Genomic DNA, 17,440 nt, shown 5'->3' on the forward strand with positions numbered 1-17,440 from the left:
TTTTGAGTCTTCTTTTTCTTGGCGGGTTAATTAGACGTCTGGCTAGCGCATTAGGGTGACCACCAAGTCGTTGCAAGTACCTTGCTGCATGTAATTGTATAACATCGCCCACTTTGGGAACCTTTAGGTCCCTCTCGATGTCGCTGTTTCGTATGTACCATGGAGCATTGCATATTCGTCGTAGAATTTTTGACTGAGCAACTCTAATTTTATTTAAGTTGGTTTTTGACGCGATGCCGTAAACTTGAAGTGCGTATTTCCATATGGGGCTGAGGATGGACTTGTATATCGTGACTTTGCTGTACAGCGATAGCTTATTTCTTGGTGCAAGTAGCCACGCCATCTTTCCCGCTTTCGCCATCACAGACTGTCGAACCATGGTAGTATGGGTTTTGAAATTTAGTGACCTGTCGAGTACAACACCCAGGTATTTGTACGAGCTCTTGTGCGTAAGTGTGGAGCCCAGCATATTAATGCCTCCGCAAGAAAGTGTTCTCGTAGCAAAAGTAACATTAGCACATTTGCTGCTGTTGATGCCTATGTTCCATTTCTGAGCCCAGACCTCAAAGCTGCTCACATATTGTTGCAGAGCTTCCGTAGCTAGATTTATGCTTGGACTTCTGGTCAGCACTGCAGTGTCATCCGCGTAGGTTGCTATCAACACATCGTCCTCGTCCAACCCAGTTATTACCCTTGAGGAAGGCATATCGGCTGTATATAGGGTATATAACGTTGGTCCAAGAACGCTGCCTTGTGGGACGCCTGCACAGATTGGGCGCTTCGATGATTTTGCTCCATTTACAACAACTCTAAAACTTCTGTCCATTAGAAAGCTACTCACCAGCTGGAATAGCTGCGGCGGCAATATGTTTCTCAGCTTAAAGAGGAGGCCATCATGCCACACCCTGTCAAACGCTTGTTGAATGTCCATAAACACAGCTACCGAATACATTTTTTGCTCCATTGCATCAAGCGCGAAGTTGACCACTCGATGAAGTTGTTCTGGCGTGCCGTGACCTTGTCTAAATCCAAACTGCCACTTTGGAATTCTTTTCTTTACAGGTTCAAGCTGCATGATGCGGTTCAGTATCATTCTTTCCGCCATCTTCCCTAGCGCTGAGAGCAGGCTAATTGGTCTGTAGCCATCGACTTCTGTGTGTTGTTTTTCTGGCTTAGGTACCATGGAGATTAGCGCCATCTTCCAGCAGGTAGGAAAGTGTCCTATCCTAAGAATGCTGTTGAGGAGCAGCACTATAAATAGCAGCGCTTTTTTAGGCAGAAGTTTTAAAGTCCTGTTGTCCAGCAGGTCCTCACCAGGGGATTTTTTGGCCTTCAGCTTCTTAATTTGCTGCACCACCTCTTGAAATGTGACTGGGCTTGCTGGCAAGGACATTTGAAATGGCATTTCCAATTGTAGCTCGACGGCCCTTCGTGTAACAGCAGACGTAAGATTAAATGGCTTAAATCTTTGCTCTAAACTGTCTGCGAAGATATCAGCCTTTTGCTGACTGGAGTAGCACCAACCGCCTGCTGGATTTTTAATTGGCGATTTAGGCATGACTACTCTTTTAAATCGGCTTGTAAGCTTCCAGAGAGTATAGTTGAAAGATGCATCGGGGCCAGCTTTTTCTAAAATGTTATCAATGCTCGTCTGCTTGACTTTTGCAAGTACCTTTTGCAAACGGTTTGATAGTCTCAAGTAGATTTGATGAACTCGAGTATCACCCGTTCTCGCATACTCTCTTCTTACTCTTCTTTTCAGGCGCAGGAGAGCTACGGCACTTGGGGGAAGAGTATCTTGTCGTCGTTGGCTTGGTGAACATTGGTTTACAGGCGCAGCAGAAGATGCAGCCAATATTACGTTTCTCATAAATATCGAGATTGCATCTTCTATATCATCGGGACTTTTTATTTCCGTGTTGAGGTTGATTCTACTATCTAGTTCGGCTTGAAATACTTCAACGCAAGAGCCTCGAGGGAGAATTTGTTGCTTCATAGTTTTGATTTGAGGAGAATGATGCACTGATGCTACAATTGGCAGGTGATCCGAGGAGAGTTCATATTTAGTTTCGACTGACAGCTTGTTTTGCGCAATCCCGTTGACAATGAAAAAGTCGAGAGCAGAAGGTGTAAGGCGAGTGTTGTATGAGAAGAAAGTTGCCTCGCCAGTGGCAAGGATTTCGCATGTGCTACTGACGATGGCCTCTTGCAATCGCTTCCCTCGACAGCATGATCTGACGTTACCCCACCATGGGTGCTTTGCGTTAAAGTCACCGCCTGCGATGAATCTGTTCCCCAGGCTAAGAAAAAGTTGCTCAAAATCAGTTGTACTCCAAGGTTGGTTGGGTGGCAGGTATATTGAGGAGATCTTGATGCATCCAACATTAGTCGGCACACTCACGCTGGCAACTTGTATGTTTATCCTGGACATAGGTTCGTTCTGAGTATGGGCAATGGACGATCGTATGAACAGAGCAGAGCCACTTTTCGATGTTCCGCTGGGATGATCAGCGTAATATTGATCGTATCCTGGTACGAATGCTCTCCGACCAGGGCGCATATGTGTCTCTGTTATCAACATTACATCGATTTTATTAGCATTAAGGAAAAGTCTAAGTTCTTCAATGTTCTTGACTAGCCCTCGTGCATTCCATAATCCGATTTTTAATTGAAGCTTGTTCATTTTGAAATAAGCTTCTGTACCAGGTCGCGGAAGGCTTTGTTTGCCTCCATCGTATCCTGTATTAGTTTGAACATTTGATCCATTCTACTATTAAGGTCGTTTATAGCTTTTTCTAATATTTTGAATTTGCTACTAAAATGTTGATCTTCAGCACCATTAAACGACCGGGAGCTGTCATGTAATGTGTTCACGTTAATATTTTTCTCTGCACGCGGTCTTGTTATGTCTGCATAGGAGAACCCACTCCTCACATTGGCATTTGAGATGACTTGCGATCCGACTGGGTGATTTTTATTTTTGCTACTGGCAGGCATCTCATCTTCTGGTAGTCTGGCTGTCGGCTTAAGCTTCTTGCTGAGTTCAATTCGGACTGAACAACTTTTATAGCTAGATAGGTGATCTTCGCCGCAGTTTGCACAAATGGATTTGTTACTAAGACTTAGTTCGCACGATTTTGATCCAGTATAGTGGTCGCCAGAGCATTTTCCACAGACTGGCTTTTTAAGGCAGTAGTTTCGCGTATGTCCAAAATCTTGGCATCTAAAGCACTGCACCAATTCTTTACTGTGCTTTGCCTTAATTACTGTTACTCTGTGCCTTCCAATTTGAGTAATCTTAAGTGCCTCTGCAATATTTGGTGTTTTCTTTAGGTTCACGTAGAACATACTCTGTCTTGTTTTTAAGTTATTTATTTCATGATCATCCTCTTCATTTATTTCAATATTACGCCAGTTTGGCTTCCTGGGGCAGTAGATGTTCATGACTGTGAAACCCTTGTCGGTGAAAGTGTGCTCAATTAAGTGTTTTGGTACATTTAGATGGATATCTCGAATAATCAATCTGTACGGCGTATCCTCTCTCAACTGATGGTGCCAGAATTCACAGTTTTGCTTCGTCAGCATATCAATAACTGTTCGAAAAGCTTGGGAATTTTTTGCATATATACGCGAAACTCCAAATCTGGATGTGCGAATGTCATACTCATCAGCTGGAATTACAGAATTGAGGGCGTCTTCGAGTTTGTCCATTTTATTCACTTGCGGCACGCAAATAGCTGGAGGCTCAGGCACTATGCTTGGCTGCTGCTCATTGCTAGCTTCGTTTGCTACTAGCCCATGTTGCTCTTCTTCGTCCAGTTCCATGACAGATTCAGCTTCTTCAGATAGCGCTGCATAGCGATTATTTAGAAGTGCTACTGAAGGGGTAGTAACAGGTGTAAAATTTTGGCGGCCCTTGAATGGGTGATTTTTTGGAATAGCTGGGTGTGTAGTTTTTTTAATTGTTTTTGAGACTTTATCAGCTCTTTTTTGCTTTTTACTAATAGAGACCATCGGCATCTGAAAGCTACAATCTTTTCCTTGGGATACTTTTTTGGCTAAGCTTGAAGTAGACGCCTCAGCTCTCGAGGTGCTCGGTACTGAACATATGCTGCCAGTTACGGTATTTGCCATTGAGTAATTCGCTGGACATTTCCCTGTTGAAAAAGATAGTGTGCTCGTGGTAATAGTGCTTGTAGTCGTTGCGATCAAGCTACTATTGTAGTTAGGCGTTCCAATTGCCTTATATAGGTCTTTAGCCAAGCTGGCACGGAATTCTGCAGGTGCACCAGCTATTTTCCTCATCTTATCAGTCGCTGAAAGCTTATCACTAAGCTGGGAATGATCAGGTGAGTCTACGTCCATTTTTTGGCACTTCACGAAATTTGCTTGTTACAAATTTGTGATTGCCTAGCATCAAGAATTCTTGCTACTAAGAAAAGCTGAGCTTTTGTTGCCCTTCGTTTGCGGCTGCGCGCAGGGCGAGGGCAAAAGCTTGCCCGCTGTACGACAGCTTACTTCGCTTACTGTTCTTTGTGGATCTCGTGTTACCGACACCGCTACGCAGTGTCTAAAAATAGATTCTCGTGCGAGATAAGCACACAGAATGCTCTTTGCGATTATTTAGAAACTTCAATGCGCGACACGTCCGTCTTCGACGAATGTATGGAAAGAACTGATATATGGGGTTGGGAAGGCTCATCACAAATTGGTTTAATACAAACGCTTCCAGATTTGAGCCAAATTTGCATTCCAACGCCAATTGTTTAACTCGAGCATACCACTCCGCTACAGTCTCATCTTCACTTTTTGTGGACATGTGAAATTTTGTTCTCTCTCTGAATATGAGTGTAGGTGGTGTGTAGTGTTTTTTTAAAATTTCACATAATTCTTTGTATGCTTTTGATACGGGTGATACCGGATTGCACAAACTATGTAGTACAGTGTAAGCCGCTGTACCGATCGACTTCAACAAAACTGCCTTTTTTGTGTTTTCCTCTTTCACATTCAATTCGCACAAATGTACATATGTATGTATGTACATACAGTGACGAACTAAATTTTTGGCACAGTAAGCTTCTTAAACTTTCTGGCCACCGTGTGACCCTTGGAATGAAAATAAATCGTAAAAAGTATATTGAACAAAGAGATTAAAGTATTTATTATACATAAACAAAAAACTTATTTCAAAAACTTAAACATAGTAATAGTAAAAATTAAAAAACTAAAAAATAAGGTATATTTCGATGAACAAAATTATTGGCACACCCCAAGAAAAACTTAAAAATAAGATATTGTACGTATGTAAAAAATTTTTAATATTTGGTGTTTAATCCCTTAGCCTTAATGACGGCCGATAAGCGAGCTGGCATCGAGTCTACTAATTTTTTAGTAATTTCGCCTATTTCCGCATACGATTTGCCTTGATTATGCAAGTGCAGGATTATTTTCCTCTGCGCTACGGTGGTTTCCTTTTGTTTCGGTGGCATATTGACAGCAAAAATCAAAACAAGCCCAATTTAAGCGCAAATTTAAATTTCCAAATGCTAATTTGCAAAAAAAATTTTAAATAACGGGATAACCAGGCTGCCATATTTCCAAAAAAAAAGCTGCCCAATCGGACATAATACTGAAAAATTAATGTATAAAGCCTAGTGTGCCAATAATTTTGTTCAACGAAATATACACTTTTTAAAGTTTTTTATTTAATACTAATGCTTAGTTTGAATTTTTGTAAACAAATTTAATATATATATATACTAAATACTATGATCTGGTTGGCTAAATTTATTTTTACCATATATCGTTATCGAAAGGGCCACACGGTGGCCAGAAAGCTTAATAAGCTTACTGTGCCAAAAATTTAGTTCGTCACTGTATGTCGAATTTTTCTTTCCAAATGCAGAACGTTTCTTGATGTGGCGAAAACTCAGCAATTGTTGCCATTTGATAGAATGTTGGTACTTCATTTTTCGACATATTGTTGTTCATATATTAACATGTGTATGTATATTAATACGTTTTATTTTACGCTCGACGCCAATTACATATGTAGTGTATTGACACTCAGAACTTAAGCTCGCGTTCTCTTCAGAGAACCTAACACTATCGATATAGCGTAGGGACGTCTGTGCGATCTACTCGATATTCCGTGCCGGCGTGTGCGTATGCGTATTCACTTCCGCATCATGGTTTCATGAATGGCCTCTGGTAAGTATTGACTATCATCCCGTTTTTATTCGACCTCTTTCTAGCGCTTCCTTTCTTCTTCCGGATCCGCCCACGGTCTGGTTTTCTGGGCCGCTGGTCGGTTCCTTTTCCTGAGGCGATCCTCCTCGCCCCCCTTTCTTCCCCAAGTAAGTATTCGGTTTTTTCCTTTTTTTTTCGCCCCTCTCTTGGCGTTTATTCATTTCCTTTTTATTTGATTTTTCTTAAATGTGTGCTTCTCTTTTCTTTCCTTTTTTTCTTACTTGCCCGTTTTTTACTGCTTTTGCTCCCGGAACACCTCCGTGCGTGCGGCCGACATCGCGATGTGGTATCGGGTGGCCCGCTCGCTGACCAGCTTCTTAATCCTCCTCCCCACGAGCCGGATTTGGGCTTGCGCGCGGGTCACCGCCGCCCACTGCCGTTGTCTCTGCCGTCGCCGTCGCCGCTGCTTCGGCCGCCGCCGCCTCGGCCCTCTCTGTCTCCGCAGCCGGCGTCTCGGTCGCTGCCGTCTCGGTTGGCTCTGCCGTCGCCGCTGATTCGGCCGCCGCATCGGCCTCTGCCGTCCCGGTCGTGGGGGCGGGTCCGGGGTCCCTCCTCCGCGGGTCCCTGCTGTTGCTGCCTCGGGGAGGTTCCTCCCATACCCGAGCACCGGCCTCTGGCTGGGCTTCACATGGCGCGGGCCCCGAGGCCCACGTGATGTGCAGGGTTTGGTGGTGCCACACCATCCCCTGTCGCACGGCGGTCCGCACTTCTTGCGACACGTACGGGCCCATCACTGCCGCCTCGGGTCCTCTCCACTGCTGTTGCTGCCGCCACTGTTGTTGCTGATGCTGCTGCCACTGCTGCTGCTGATGCTGCTGCCCTTGGCGCTGCCACTGCTGCTGCTGATTCTGCTGCTCTTCCTCCTCGGCCTGCTGTTCATGCCGCGCTGGGCCCTCGTCGTCCTCGGACTGTGGCGTTGGCTGCCACATTTCCTCCTCCTCCTCCTCGGCCTGCTGCAGCCGCCGCTGCCACTCGGACTCGGGATCCGTGGGCTGGGCTTGGGTCGACCCCGGCAGCTCGCCCGTGGCCTGGGTTTGCGCCCCCTTGGCCTCCGGCTCCTCGGCCTGGGGCTGCATCGGCGGCAGCACCACCCGGAATGGTGGGGGTGGCGGCGCCTCGTCGCTCTCCTCGCCGGGCTTCTTTGTGCCGGTGCCCTCTTCCGCCTGTCGTCGCAGCGCCTCCTTCCGCTCGCGCTTCCGACGACTCATCGCCAGCGCCGCCTCCAGCACCCGGTGGATCCTGCGCTTTTCCTCCGGCATCGCCTGCAGAAACCTCCGCTTCACCGCCTCGAATCTGTCGCGTAGGGTCAGCGGCTTTTTGGCTCCTACGTCCGGGTCCGCCCTTCGCTGCTGCCTCCATCTGGCCTTCTCTGCAGCGGTTGGCGCGCGCGCACCGTCGGTCAGTTCCACCTCTTCTCCGCTATCGGAGGTCTCCTCGTGTTCAAATCGGCGCTTCATCTCCCTTTTTTAACCGTCTATACCTCTCCACCGTTTGTTTTACTATTTGTCGTTGTAGGCCTTTTTTTCGTCTCGTTCCCTATTTAAGCACCGATTGACATTTGGCTCTGTTAGCCTATGTGACTTTGACACGCGCCTAACGGCCCTAAAAGTGTAAGGTGCATTTGAAGGAAAGGGGGAAACGGTTTGCATCGCGCAATGTAATATATTGTAATATATTTGTTGTATTTTTATAACATTTTTTTTTTGACAGGCTGCAGGGGCTTGCACGGCCTTTGCTTCTATTATCCAACGAATCTTTTCATTTCCATTTTCTATTTTCTCTTGGTCAGTAATCCCAGTGTGTCCTCTCTCCTGTGGCTTCTATTGCCAGCTGATGGATTGGAATCATTTCTGCTCCCACTCTTGCGGCGTCTTGGGATACCGTTCTGAAAATACATCATACTTTCAGGGCGCACCGTCTCTGTACTGGTCATATGTTTTTTGCTTCATTGCATCAAACCATATTGGTGCTACACTCGTTAGGAGTATTTGCCTCAACTGTTTCGGACCTCTAGTTTTTGCCATGATACGGATATGGTGCTCTCCACTAACTTCATGCTGCTTATAAGTACCTCTGTTACTCTCTTTTTATACCCGATACTCAAAATGAGTATTGGGGTATATTAAATTTGTGGTAAAAGTGGATGTGTGTAACGTCCAGAAGGAATCGTTTCCGACTCCATAAAGTATATATATTCAGCATCAGTAGCCGAGTCGATTGAGCCCTGTCTGTCTGTCCGTCCGTCCGTCCGTCTGTTCGTCTGTCCGTCTGTCCGTCCCTATCAGTGTTTAGTGCTCAAAGACTATAAGAGCTAGAGCAACGACATTTTATATCCGGACTTCTGTGATATGTCACTGATACAAGTATACTTCAAAACTTTGCCCCGCCCCCTTCCGCACCCACAAAGGGCGAAAATCTGTGGCATCCACAATTTCGACGATACAAGAAAACTGAAAGCGTAGAATCGTAGAGGATGACTATATGTTCTAGAGTGTAAGATCTGAACCAGATAGTATAATTATTATAGCCAGAATCAAGAAAACAATTTCATTCTTTCTCGCTCTGTCTCTCTCTAACACACAGGTTTCATGGTCGGTTTTGCCAATTGCAAAATGTGAGTTCAAGGATCTCAGAGCCTATTAGAGCTAGAGCAACCAAATTTTGTATCTCCTGAGATATCGGACCTTGACCGTTTTGTGTCAAAATTTCGCCACACCCCCTTCCGCCCCCGCAAAGGACGAAAATCTGAGGCATCCACAAATCTCAGAGACTATTAAGGCTAGAGTAACCAAATTTGGTACACACACTCCTTTAAGATGTCACTATAAAACGTATATCTCAAAATTTCGCCCCACCCCCTTCCGCCCCCACAAAGGACGAAAATCTGTTCCATCCACAATATTGCAGATTCGAGAAAACTAAAAAAGCACAATCATAGATAATGACTATATCTATCAGATTGCTAAATCTGGATCAGATCAGATAATTTTTATAGCCAAAAGGAACAGATCAATTTTCAGTGGCTACGCAGCGCCCGACGTCACGCTCAGACTGAGTTTCTGTCTCTCTCGCACGCACTCTTTGTCCTGTCGTTTAATATTAGCGGCGTCTGCCGGAGGAGAGCCATACTGACTAAGTATCGGGTATAAATGTTGTAACAGATAACGAAGCAGGAGGCTAGGATCTGAAACGGTAGACGAGCAGATGGAGGGTATGATCGAGATCCATGCACGCGTTGCTGCCGGTCTCATGGTTAGTCGGGTAGAGTGGGGGTGGGGTAGGGAGAGATCGCGTCACGAGCTCGAGCATTAGGAGCAAAGACAATAAAAATAAGTTTCGCGTGCGGTTCAAGGTTCAGACGGAAGAAATTTACAGAGAAATGACAGTGTAGGGAGATGAGTCAGCGGAACTAATTCGAGCGGGAGTTGCTTGCGGTATCATTGCAACTCGGTATGCCCACCCTTCCTTGATCGCACCGGTCCAAATAGGCTGAGAAATGGGTAACGATCCCTAAAATAAACGCTCTACTTCTGCTAGGTTACGTCATCTCGGCGCCACATGATCCTTAATAACGGCAACAATTAACAAACAGTTTATTCATTAAACTTTCCTACAAGCTCTCATGGCCGCTAAGAGGGTAGATATATATGTATAAAGGCTACTAAAGTAATAAGGATAATATGTTCAAATAAGCTGCAATTAAGATTAATTATATATATATAAAAATATCATGATGAAAGATCTTATTAGACTAGAGTCAACTAATTATAAAGAGTATATTCAGGAATAATGGTAATTACGTTACACAAATAGAAATATATTCGAATGGTTTTCAGTTTAAATGCAAAAACAAGGGACGGATGGGTGCACCTTTAAAGTGCACAGCAATTGCTTGTGGGGTAATCCCAATCATAAGTTCGGTTGTCGATAGATTCGGAATTGCAGAAAGTTACATTGCTTGCGAAAGAGCAGAACAAAACAAACACGTGAACAATTGGATTGGTCAGCGTTACAGTACGGCTGGGAAGTTTACGGTCGAGGCATGGAATCTTTAATGTTGCTTCGACTTGCGTAAAATTTTGAATTCACATATAGCAGACGTTCACAGGTTATCACTCACATTACGATCAAATCCAACGATGAAAGCGCTTCCATGTGGTCGATGAGGGTGGCTGAAAACTTGTAAATATCAGTGTGTCAGAGTAGATAGGCGATACGCGCGAGTATTAGTTTTAGTTCGTTTCCTTCTAGCTGCACATTTCTTTATGATAAGCCAACCAAACCGAATCCCACGAATTTAACTTTTAATGTTAATCCTAGGGTCAGTACAATAGTGGGGTTCCAAAGTATTATTCTAATATGAAGAAATGCATGGGCATAGCCATCATGATCGAGACACCGAATGACTTCATCAGCAACGCAAACAGTATTTCGGCACCGGTAAATGTCTTCTCCTTTAGCGTTACTGTTCGTATGCGGGCGGCGTAAGCGACGTAGCAATGACGAAAGTCACTGAAGAGGGAATAGTCAATTTCACACAGATGTACATATGTATGTCACTGCACGCGTAGATAAAAGCCCATCGACCGTTTTTCACTGGTGTAGGCCGAGCAAGGCTTGTATGTGTGTGGACCCACGCCGGTACACGCTGCGGTAAATACAGTGATGCTCACATGTATGCAGACGCCACGCCGAAAGAAGATTTGGGGGCGAAGACGGCTAACACATACTGTAGTCGATCGGGACGCTGGGTATTTATATGTGTGGTAAGGTGACGAGACTGTAGTGGGTACGGCTTACGGCACTACGACTGGCGTTTCGTACGGTATTACGTACGGCCAAACCTATGGTTAGGTTTTTAAGAAAAAAAAAAACGAACTTTAATTTTCTGTTGGCCGGCAGTTGGGGTACAATTTTCACTCACCCGATGGGTTCGGCCTTCGCTTAATAAACGTAGGAATGGTCGGCTGATCTTTTGACTAGGTCTTAGCCACGATGGACACGCGGTAATTACGGTCGAGGTTAGAATTTTTCCTTTCACTGCACTACTTGAGTATTTTCCTCAGACGTCCGTCTGGGATCGCGAGTAACATTGGAAAGAACATGCCCAAGCCACTCTCCTTCCGCTTGAGCCCTTGGTTCTCTCATTCCCCTTTTCTCACCACACCTTGACAGTAGCCGCTGTTAACTTATGTCATTTTTTTCTTGCGCGTAACTGCCCAAAAGGTGCAAGGTGCATGTCTAAGGGAAGGGGAAACCGTGGGACGGTTATCCGATATTTTTGGTTGGACAGGCGCCACTACAACACCCCCCTACCAAGATCACACTTGGCAGTGATACACTGAAAAGAGTGATCCACGCCTGAAACCTCATTGTTTTATATCTTTAGCATGGAATTTCCCTAGGATTCGTCCTTGTAGGTCCTCGAGTTCGTAGTAACTATTACCAAGTCTTTTTCTCACCCGGGCTTTCACGAAAGTAGGTGCCAGCTTGGCATTAAAGCCTCTGCTAAAGTTACTTTGCTGGAAGTTTCTTTTATACACTTCCTGACCAACGACAAACGAGACGTCTCGACTACGCAAATTATATACTCTTTCGTTGCGACTATGCTGCTGTTGAGCTGAATGCAAAGCTTTTTGCCGAATGATATTGAACGAATCGTCTCGCGAAAACTGTACTGTTCGATCCTCCAGCATTTCTAACTGTTTTAATAGCTGATAGCTAGAGCCATTGGTAACCATATGTTGACCAAACGCTATTCTGTATGGGGTCGAATTAATGGCGGTATGTGTGCTCGAACGTAGTGCACAGGCAATATGGCTCAACTTTTCATCCCAATTGGACTGGTCTGGTTTTATATAGGCCTTTATCGCGGCAATGACCGAACGATTCACACGTTCTGACGCATTTGCTTGGGGTGCATGCACGGCTGTAAACATATGTTTGACACCGTAGTTTTGCAGCAAGCTCTGGAATACCTGTGATTTAAACTGGACTCCATTATCCGATACTACCGTCTCGGGTACGCCGAAGCAGTGAAACAACTCTTCCTCGATAAATCGGATGATCGAATCCGCTGTAAACTTCTTTACGGGTTTGAGAAATGGGAATTTGTCGAAATGATCCAGGACTATAAAGATTCCTATGTTCCCTGACTTACTACGGGGATACGGTCCCAAGAAATCTACATACAGTTTCTGAAAGAATCTGTTAGTTCCCTGAGTTTTTCCCATGGGAGGTCGTAAACAATAACTTGGATGTTTTGAACATTTGCATACCTCGCACCGATTAACATATGCCTTCACATCGGTGACCAAATTCGGCCAATAGTAGTATCGCCGTATTCGCTCCAGCGTTTTGTGGATACCACGTTTTGTGGAGGAGAGAGGATGTTCGTGTGCTTGCCTCAGTACAACGGACGTTAGGGCGGATGGTACCCATAACTTCCAGCAGAGGTCATCGGATACTTTTTCTCCTACTGCATGTTCAGCACGGCGATAAATGAAACCATCAATTACTTTGACATCAGGCATTTTCGTCTGGTTGGCGGTTATTTTGGTTTTTAGATTCTCATACTCATTCTCAACTGAGTGAAACTGTGGTGAACTGAGATCTAGCAGACTGTCCATTTGGAGCTCGGACAGGTCTTCAGTATAGGCTCGGGACAGGGCGTCTGGCACTTTGTTGTTGACTCCTTTTCGGTGATGAATTTGGAAGTCAAAACCTTGTAATTTTAACGACCATCTGGCGAGTCTAGAGCTCAAATCCGCTTGACTCATAAGCCATTTTAACGAAGCATGATCGGTAATAATGACAAATTCATGCCCTTCGATGTAGGCGCGAAACTTTTTAACACACAGTACAGCTGCTAAACACTCTTTTTCTGTAACCGAGTAATTTCGTTGGCATTGATTTAGCTTTCTAGACATATATGCGATCGGAACCTCGTTACCTTCTACATCTTTTTGCATAAGTACTTCGCCCACGCCAGTATGACTCGCATCGCAGTGAATAGCGAATGGAATCCGAAAATTTGGACTATGCAAAACGGGAGCACTGCAAAGTTTACTTTTCAGGTCTTCAAATGCAAGTTGGGCCTCATTCGTCCATTCAAACTTACGTTTCTGTTTCAACGTGTCCGACAATGGAGCGGCCAGACCGGCATAATTTCGAATGAATTTATGATACCAGCCAGTTACTCCTAAAAACCTTCGTACCTGTTTGACTGAACGAGGTGTTGGGAATTCCCGAATGGCTGAAACTTTTTCTGGATCGGTTTTAATAGTTCCATCCCCAATGACATGGCCAAGGTATCTTACTTCCTTCAAACAAAATTTACTTTTTTCGACATTATTTGTTAACCCAGCTTGTTTTAACCGAGATGCTAACTCGGATAACACACGCACATGGATTTCGAAAGTAGAAGATACAACGAGCAAATCATCTAGATAGACGAACACTTCATGTCGTAACTGAGAGGGTATAACTTTATCCATTAATTTACACATGGTTTGTGGAGCGTTGGTTAGTCCAAATGGCATCACTGTGTATTGATACAGGGGTCTCCCCGGGACGGTGAACGCGGTCTTTTCGCGAGCGTCTGAAGTCAATGGGATCTGCCAATAGGCATCCTTCAGGTCGATGCTGGAAATATATTCAGCTTTTGGTAGTCGGCTTAATATTCCATCGATCAAAGGCATGGGATATGCGCTCTTTACTGTGACTTCGTTGACCTTACGGCTATCGAGACATATTCTCACCTTTCCAGGTTTCCTAACGAGAACGACTGGTGACGACCATGGACTATCAGACTCCTCAATAACGCCAAGCGCTATCATTCTATCTACTTCCTCAAACATGACCTTTTCGACGGCAGGAGATACCGAATAGTGTCGCTGTTTAATTGGCTTTGCATCCCCTATATCGATATCGTGACTTATCCAGCTGGTTCGACCTAGACCTTCTTTGGCGAATGACGGGAACGTTTGGATAGCCTCTGACAACATGGCCTGTTGCGAATACGTTAGGCTTATATGCATATGGTCATCCTTGGCTAAGGCAGCAACTTCGGGCTTGGCATTCTGGGTTACTACACCTGGAGGTAACAATTTAAATGCAGCCCAAAAGTCCATTCCAAGGTATAATTCTTGAGCGAGTGATGGTACTAAATACAATGTTATGGGTTTAGTTTCATTTCGAAACAGCACGGGAGTGGAGATCTTGCCTACAATTTTCTGCGCAGCTCCATCAGCAGTTCGCACAGATGCATTAACGGTTTTGACGATCGCATGACTAACTTTCAACGCTAACTCCCCTCCTATACAACTGATTGTTGCTCCTGTATCCAAAAGACCAGTGACTGTTCTCCCCAATAGTTGGACCTTTGCATACGGTCTTATGTCCTGCGCATTCCCAACTATGGCGGATAACAAAACTTTTCGTTCTTGCTTTCGTGCTACATTATACGCACATCTACGCAACTTCATTCGTAGGGAGCAATGGCTACCATTCTCTATCTCTGTCCTGGTTGGTAAGTCTGGTATTTGTGACATGGCCGGTTGAAGTGGTAGCGAGTTTGTTTTTGAACTCGTTACTCCGTATTGGTGGCTTTCGATACCATCTGTCTGCGTGCACTGATCAACGGTGCACGAGCTGCCAAGTTTTTTGGATTGCATTTTCTACAAGAGGGCTTGTAAGTGTCAGCTTTCCCACACCCATAACAAAAAACCCTCCGCTCTCCAGTACATTCTTGGTAACGGTGACCTAACTTCCCACAATTCCAACAGTTAAGGGTCATGGCATCAATACTTACATCATCTACACCATCAGCATCGTCATCCGTCTCACTGAACGTTTGATGCATCTCATTAATATGTCGTTTAGACGCAGCACGCTGCAAAATTGTCGTAGATTTGGACAAGATCTGCGATACTCTTGATGGGTACATACAAGATTTCGTGTTGAATTTCTGGAACTAAATTGGCTTTAAGAGCTTCTCACAGATAGGGCTCAGTCATTGGCTGTACTAGTTTGTCTGCCAATGCGACTATGGCTTCATAGAATAAATCAAACGGTTCATTTGGCTTCTGTTTCCGCTGCGTGATCGCTGAGCGGATATCCAAGTCGGTACGTCCGTCTTTGAATTGAGTCTTGAGTGCTACGCACAAGTCGGACCATCGGATGAGGGGGACACTCTTGTGGTATCGCCAGAACCATTCACTGGCACTGCCCTCAAACAGGTTGCTCGCATATCTGGCTAACAGTTCAAAATTTCCATTTAAGGATTGGTTGGTCATGGCATTTACCCTATCAATGAAGTCGTCCACGCCAATGGAGGAATGACCTGAAAACCGTATTTTCCAATTTGAAATGATTTGGCTTATTCTATTAGCTCGTAGCTCTGAGACTGGCGGGGTCCCTCCTAGACTATATCTAGTTGGTGGCTCTCTGGCCGTCTGTCTTTCCGAACTACCCCCGAACAGTTGCTGAAACGTTTGTTGTTCTACTTCGTCGATGGTTTGTGTATTGATTGGTTGTGAACGAACACTTTCAATACTTTCACGGGACGCCGTTTGCTGAATCGATAATTTCTTTAGGCCAGTTTCTATGGTCTGCGCTAATATGTTGGTTTGATCCTGCATTGCAGCTGCCAAAGCATCGGCAATAACCTGGTGTAGACCTGCATTGGTCGAAGCGGCATTTGCTTCCATTTGTACTTCCGAGTTAGTCTCACTAACAGTTGACCCGCTTGGGGCGTCTGCGTTGGGATCGGTTGCCCTACCCTTAGACCTAGTCTGGTGCATGGTTGTGCTGGGGTCTTGGCTTGCAGTCTGGACTGCGGCAATCTCCTCAGCTAAATTCAAAGCCGATCCATGCAAGCTAACGTGGCAGACAGGACAAAGCTTTTTGGCTCCAGCTTTACGGTTAAAACAGACTCGGTGGAATTGGTGTCCACAGCTGGTGGTAATTAACTGAGCTAGGTAGTCAACTTCCTTGGCGCACGTGCTACAAATTATTCCCTGATTCTCTATTTGAGCGAAATTCTCGGGACTACGACTTAGGGGCATGATTATCGTACAAAATCTGTTACCCAACGATCTTTTATAGATAATAACGACACTAAATACGGACTAATTTATATATAAAGGCAAAGGAATAGAAATGACAAAATGTTTTTAAATAAAAGGATCATGATTCTGCTTCGATGCACATAAGAGATAGACTGAATCTCGTTCGCTATCTAATCTCACTGTCTAAGAGACGAATTCGTGTAGAAAACAAAGATACTGAGTCGGACAGGTTCTTTCTACCGCGAGACAGGCGATAGCTTTTTGCCATACATACACACCTGATTTCTATCAACGGCTGAATCCTATCACAAAAACTGGACCAAGTAGGTCTTACTTTGCATCAACTGGACCAAGAGCTTATTCTAAAAGCTTCAGGATTTCGACAGTCGACGACGCTCTTTATAGTTGGGAGGATGATAGAAAATAGACAAAACTGCACATAAACTTCCTTGCGTATACTCTCAACTCCGCGAGATAGGTTATAGCTTGTCGCCATAAATTAACCCAATTTCGATCGACGGAGGGAAGATCTACTTGCACTCGATCGATATACCGGCAGTGGTTAAGTCAGATGCAGCTTAAGTGGACTGGACCAAGAGCTTAATGGAAAACATCAGGATTTCAACAGTCTCTCTCGCTACACTATACCTTCACAACCGATATTGAGGAAGTTAGCAAGGTTGTCTGAACCAAGAAGGATAAGGAATTTCCAGTCGGGTGTAGTTGACTGTCTTTCGGACATTTACTGGGGCTGTGACAGCTCGGGCCCCACGGCCGACGTCACGCTCAGACTGAGTTTCTGTCTCTCTCGCACGCACTCTTTGTCCTGTCGTTTAATATTAGCGGCGTCTGCCGGAGGAGAGCCATACTGACTAAGTATCGGGTATAAATGTTGTAACAGATAACGAAGCAGGAGGCTAGGATCTGAAACGGTAGACGAGCAGATGGAGGGTATGATCGAGATCCATGCACGCGTTGCTGCCGGTCTCATGGTTAGTCGGGTAGAGTGGGGGTGGGGTAGGGAGAGATCGCGTCACGAGCTCGAGCATTAGGAGCAAAGACAATAAAAATAAGTTTCGCGTGCGGTTCAAGGTTCAGACGGAAGAAATTTACAGAGAAAT

The 17,440-nt window shown here is 44.9% G+C and overlaps 1 protein-coding gene and 1 long non-coding RNA gene across 2 annotated transcripts; both read right to left on the minus strand.

Annotated features, from left to right (window-relative positions):
- Positions 1-6,425: 6,425 nt before the first annotated feature.
- On the minus strand, positions 6,426-7,836 carry LOC117189160 (RNA polymerase II degradation factor 1-like). The gene is made up of 2 exons (XM_033394230.1): positions 7,044-7,836; positions 6,426-7,010 (listed from the first exon to the last, which is right to left on the minus strand). Exons 1-2 carry the CDS (start codon positions 7,704-7,706, stop codon positions 6,567-6,569), a joined length of 1,107 nt encoding a protein of 368 aa, XP_033250121.1. The 5' UTR covers positions 7,707-7,836; the 3' UTR covers positions 6,426-6,566.
- A 2,016-nt stretch (positions 7,837-9,852) lies between these two features.
- On the minus strand, positions 9,853-11,832 carry LOC117192891. The gene is made up of 3 exons (XR_004474461.1): positions 11,174-11,832; positions 10,370-11,093; positions 9,853-10,269 (listed from the first exon to the last, which is right to left on the minus strand). It is a non-coding gene; the product is annotated as an uncharacterized LOC117192891 (long non-coding RNA).
- Positions 11,833-17,440: the final 5,608 nt, after the last annotated feature.

The sequence above is a fragment of the Drosophila miranda genome, chromosome XL, assembly GCF_003369915.1.
Source record: "Drosophila miranda strain MSH22 chromosome XL, D.miranda_PacBio2.1, whole genome shotgun sequence".
In the NCBI taxonomy this organism is placed as follows: Eukaryota; Metazoa; Arthropoda; class Insecta; order Diptera; family Drosophilidae; genus Drosophila; species Drosophila miranda.

What these genes read in the sequence shown, in the direction of transcription:
- LOC117189160 (XM_033394230.1), bottom strand. Translation starts at nt 7,706, where the DNA reads ATGAAGCGCCGATTTGAACACGAGGAGACCTCCGATAGCGGAGAAGAG. An exon ending in AGCATCAGCAGCAGCAGTGG is followed by an intron (nt 7,011 to 7,043) that starts CAGCAGCATCAG and finishes TGGCGGCAGCAA; the next exon opens with CAGCAGTGGAGAGGACCCGA.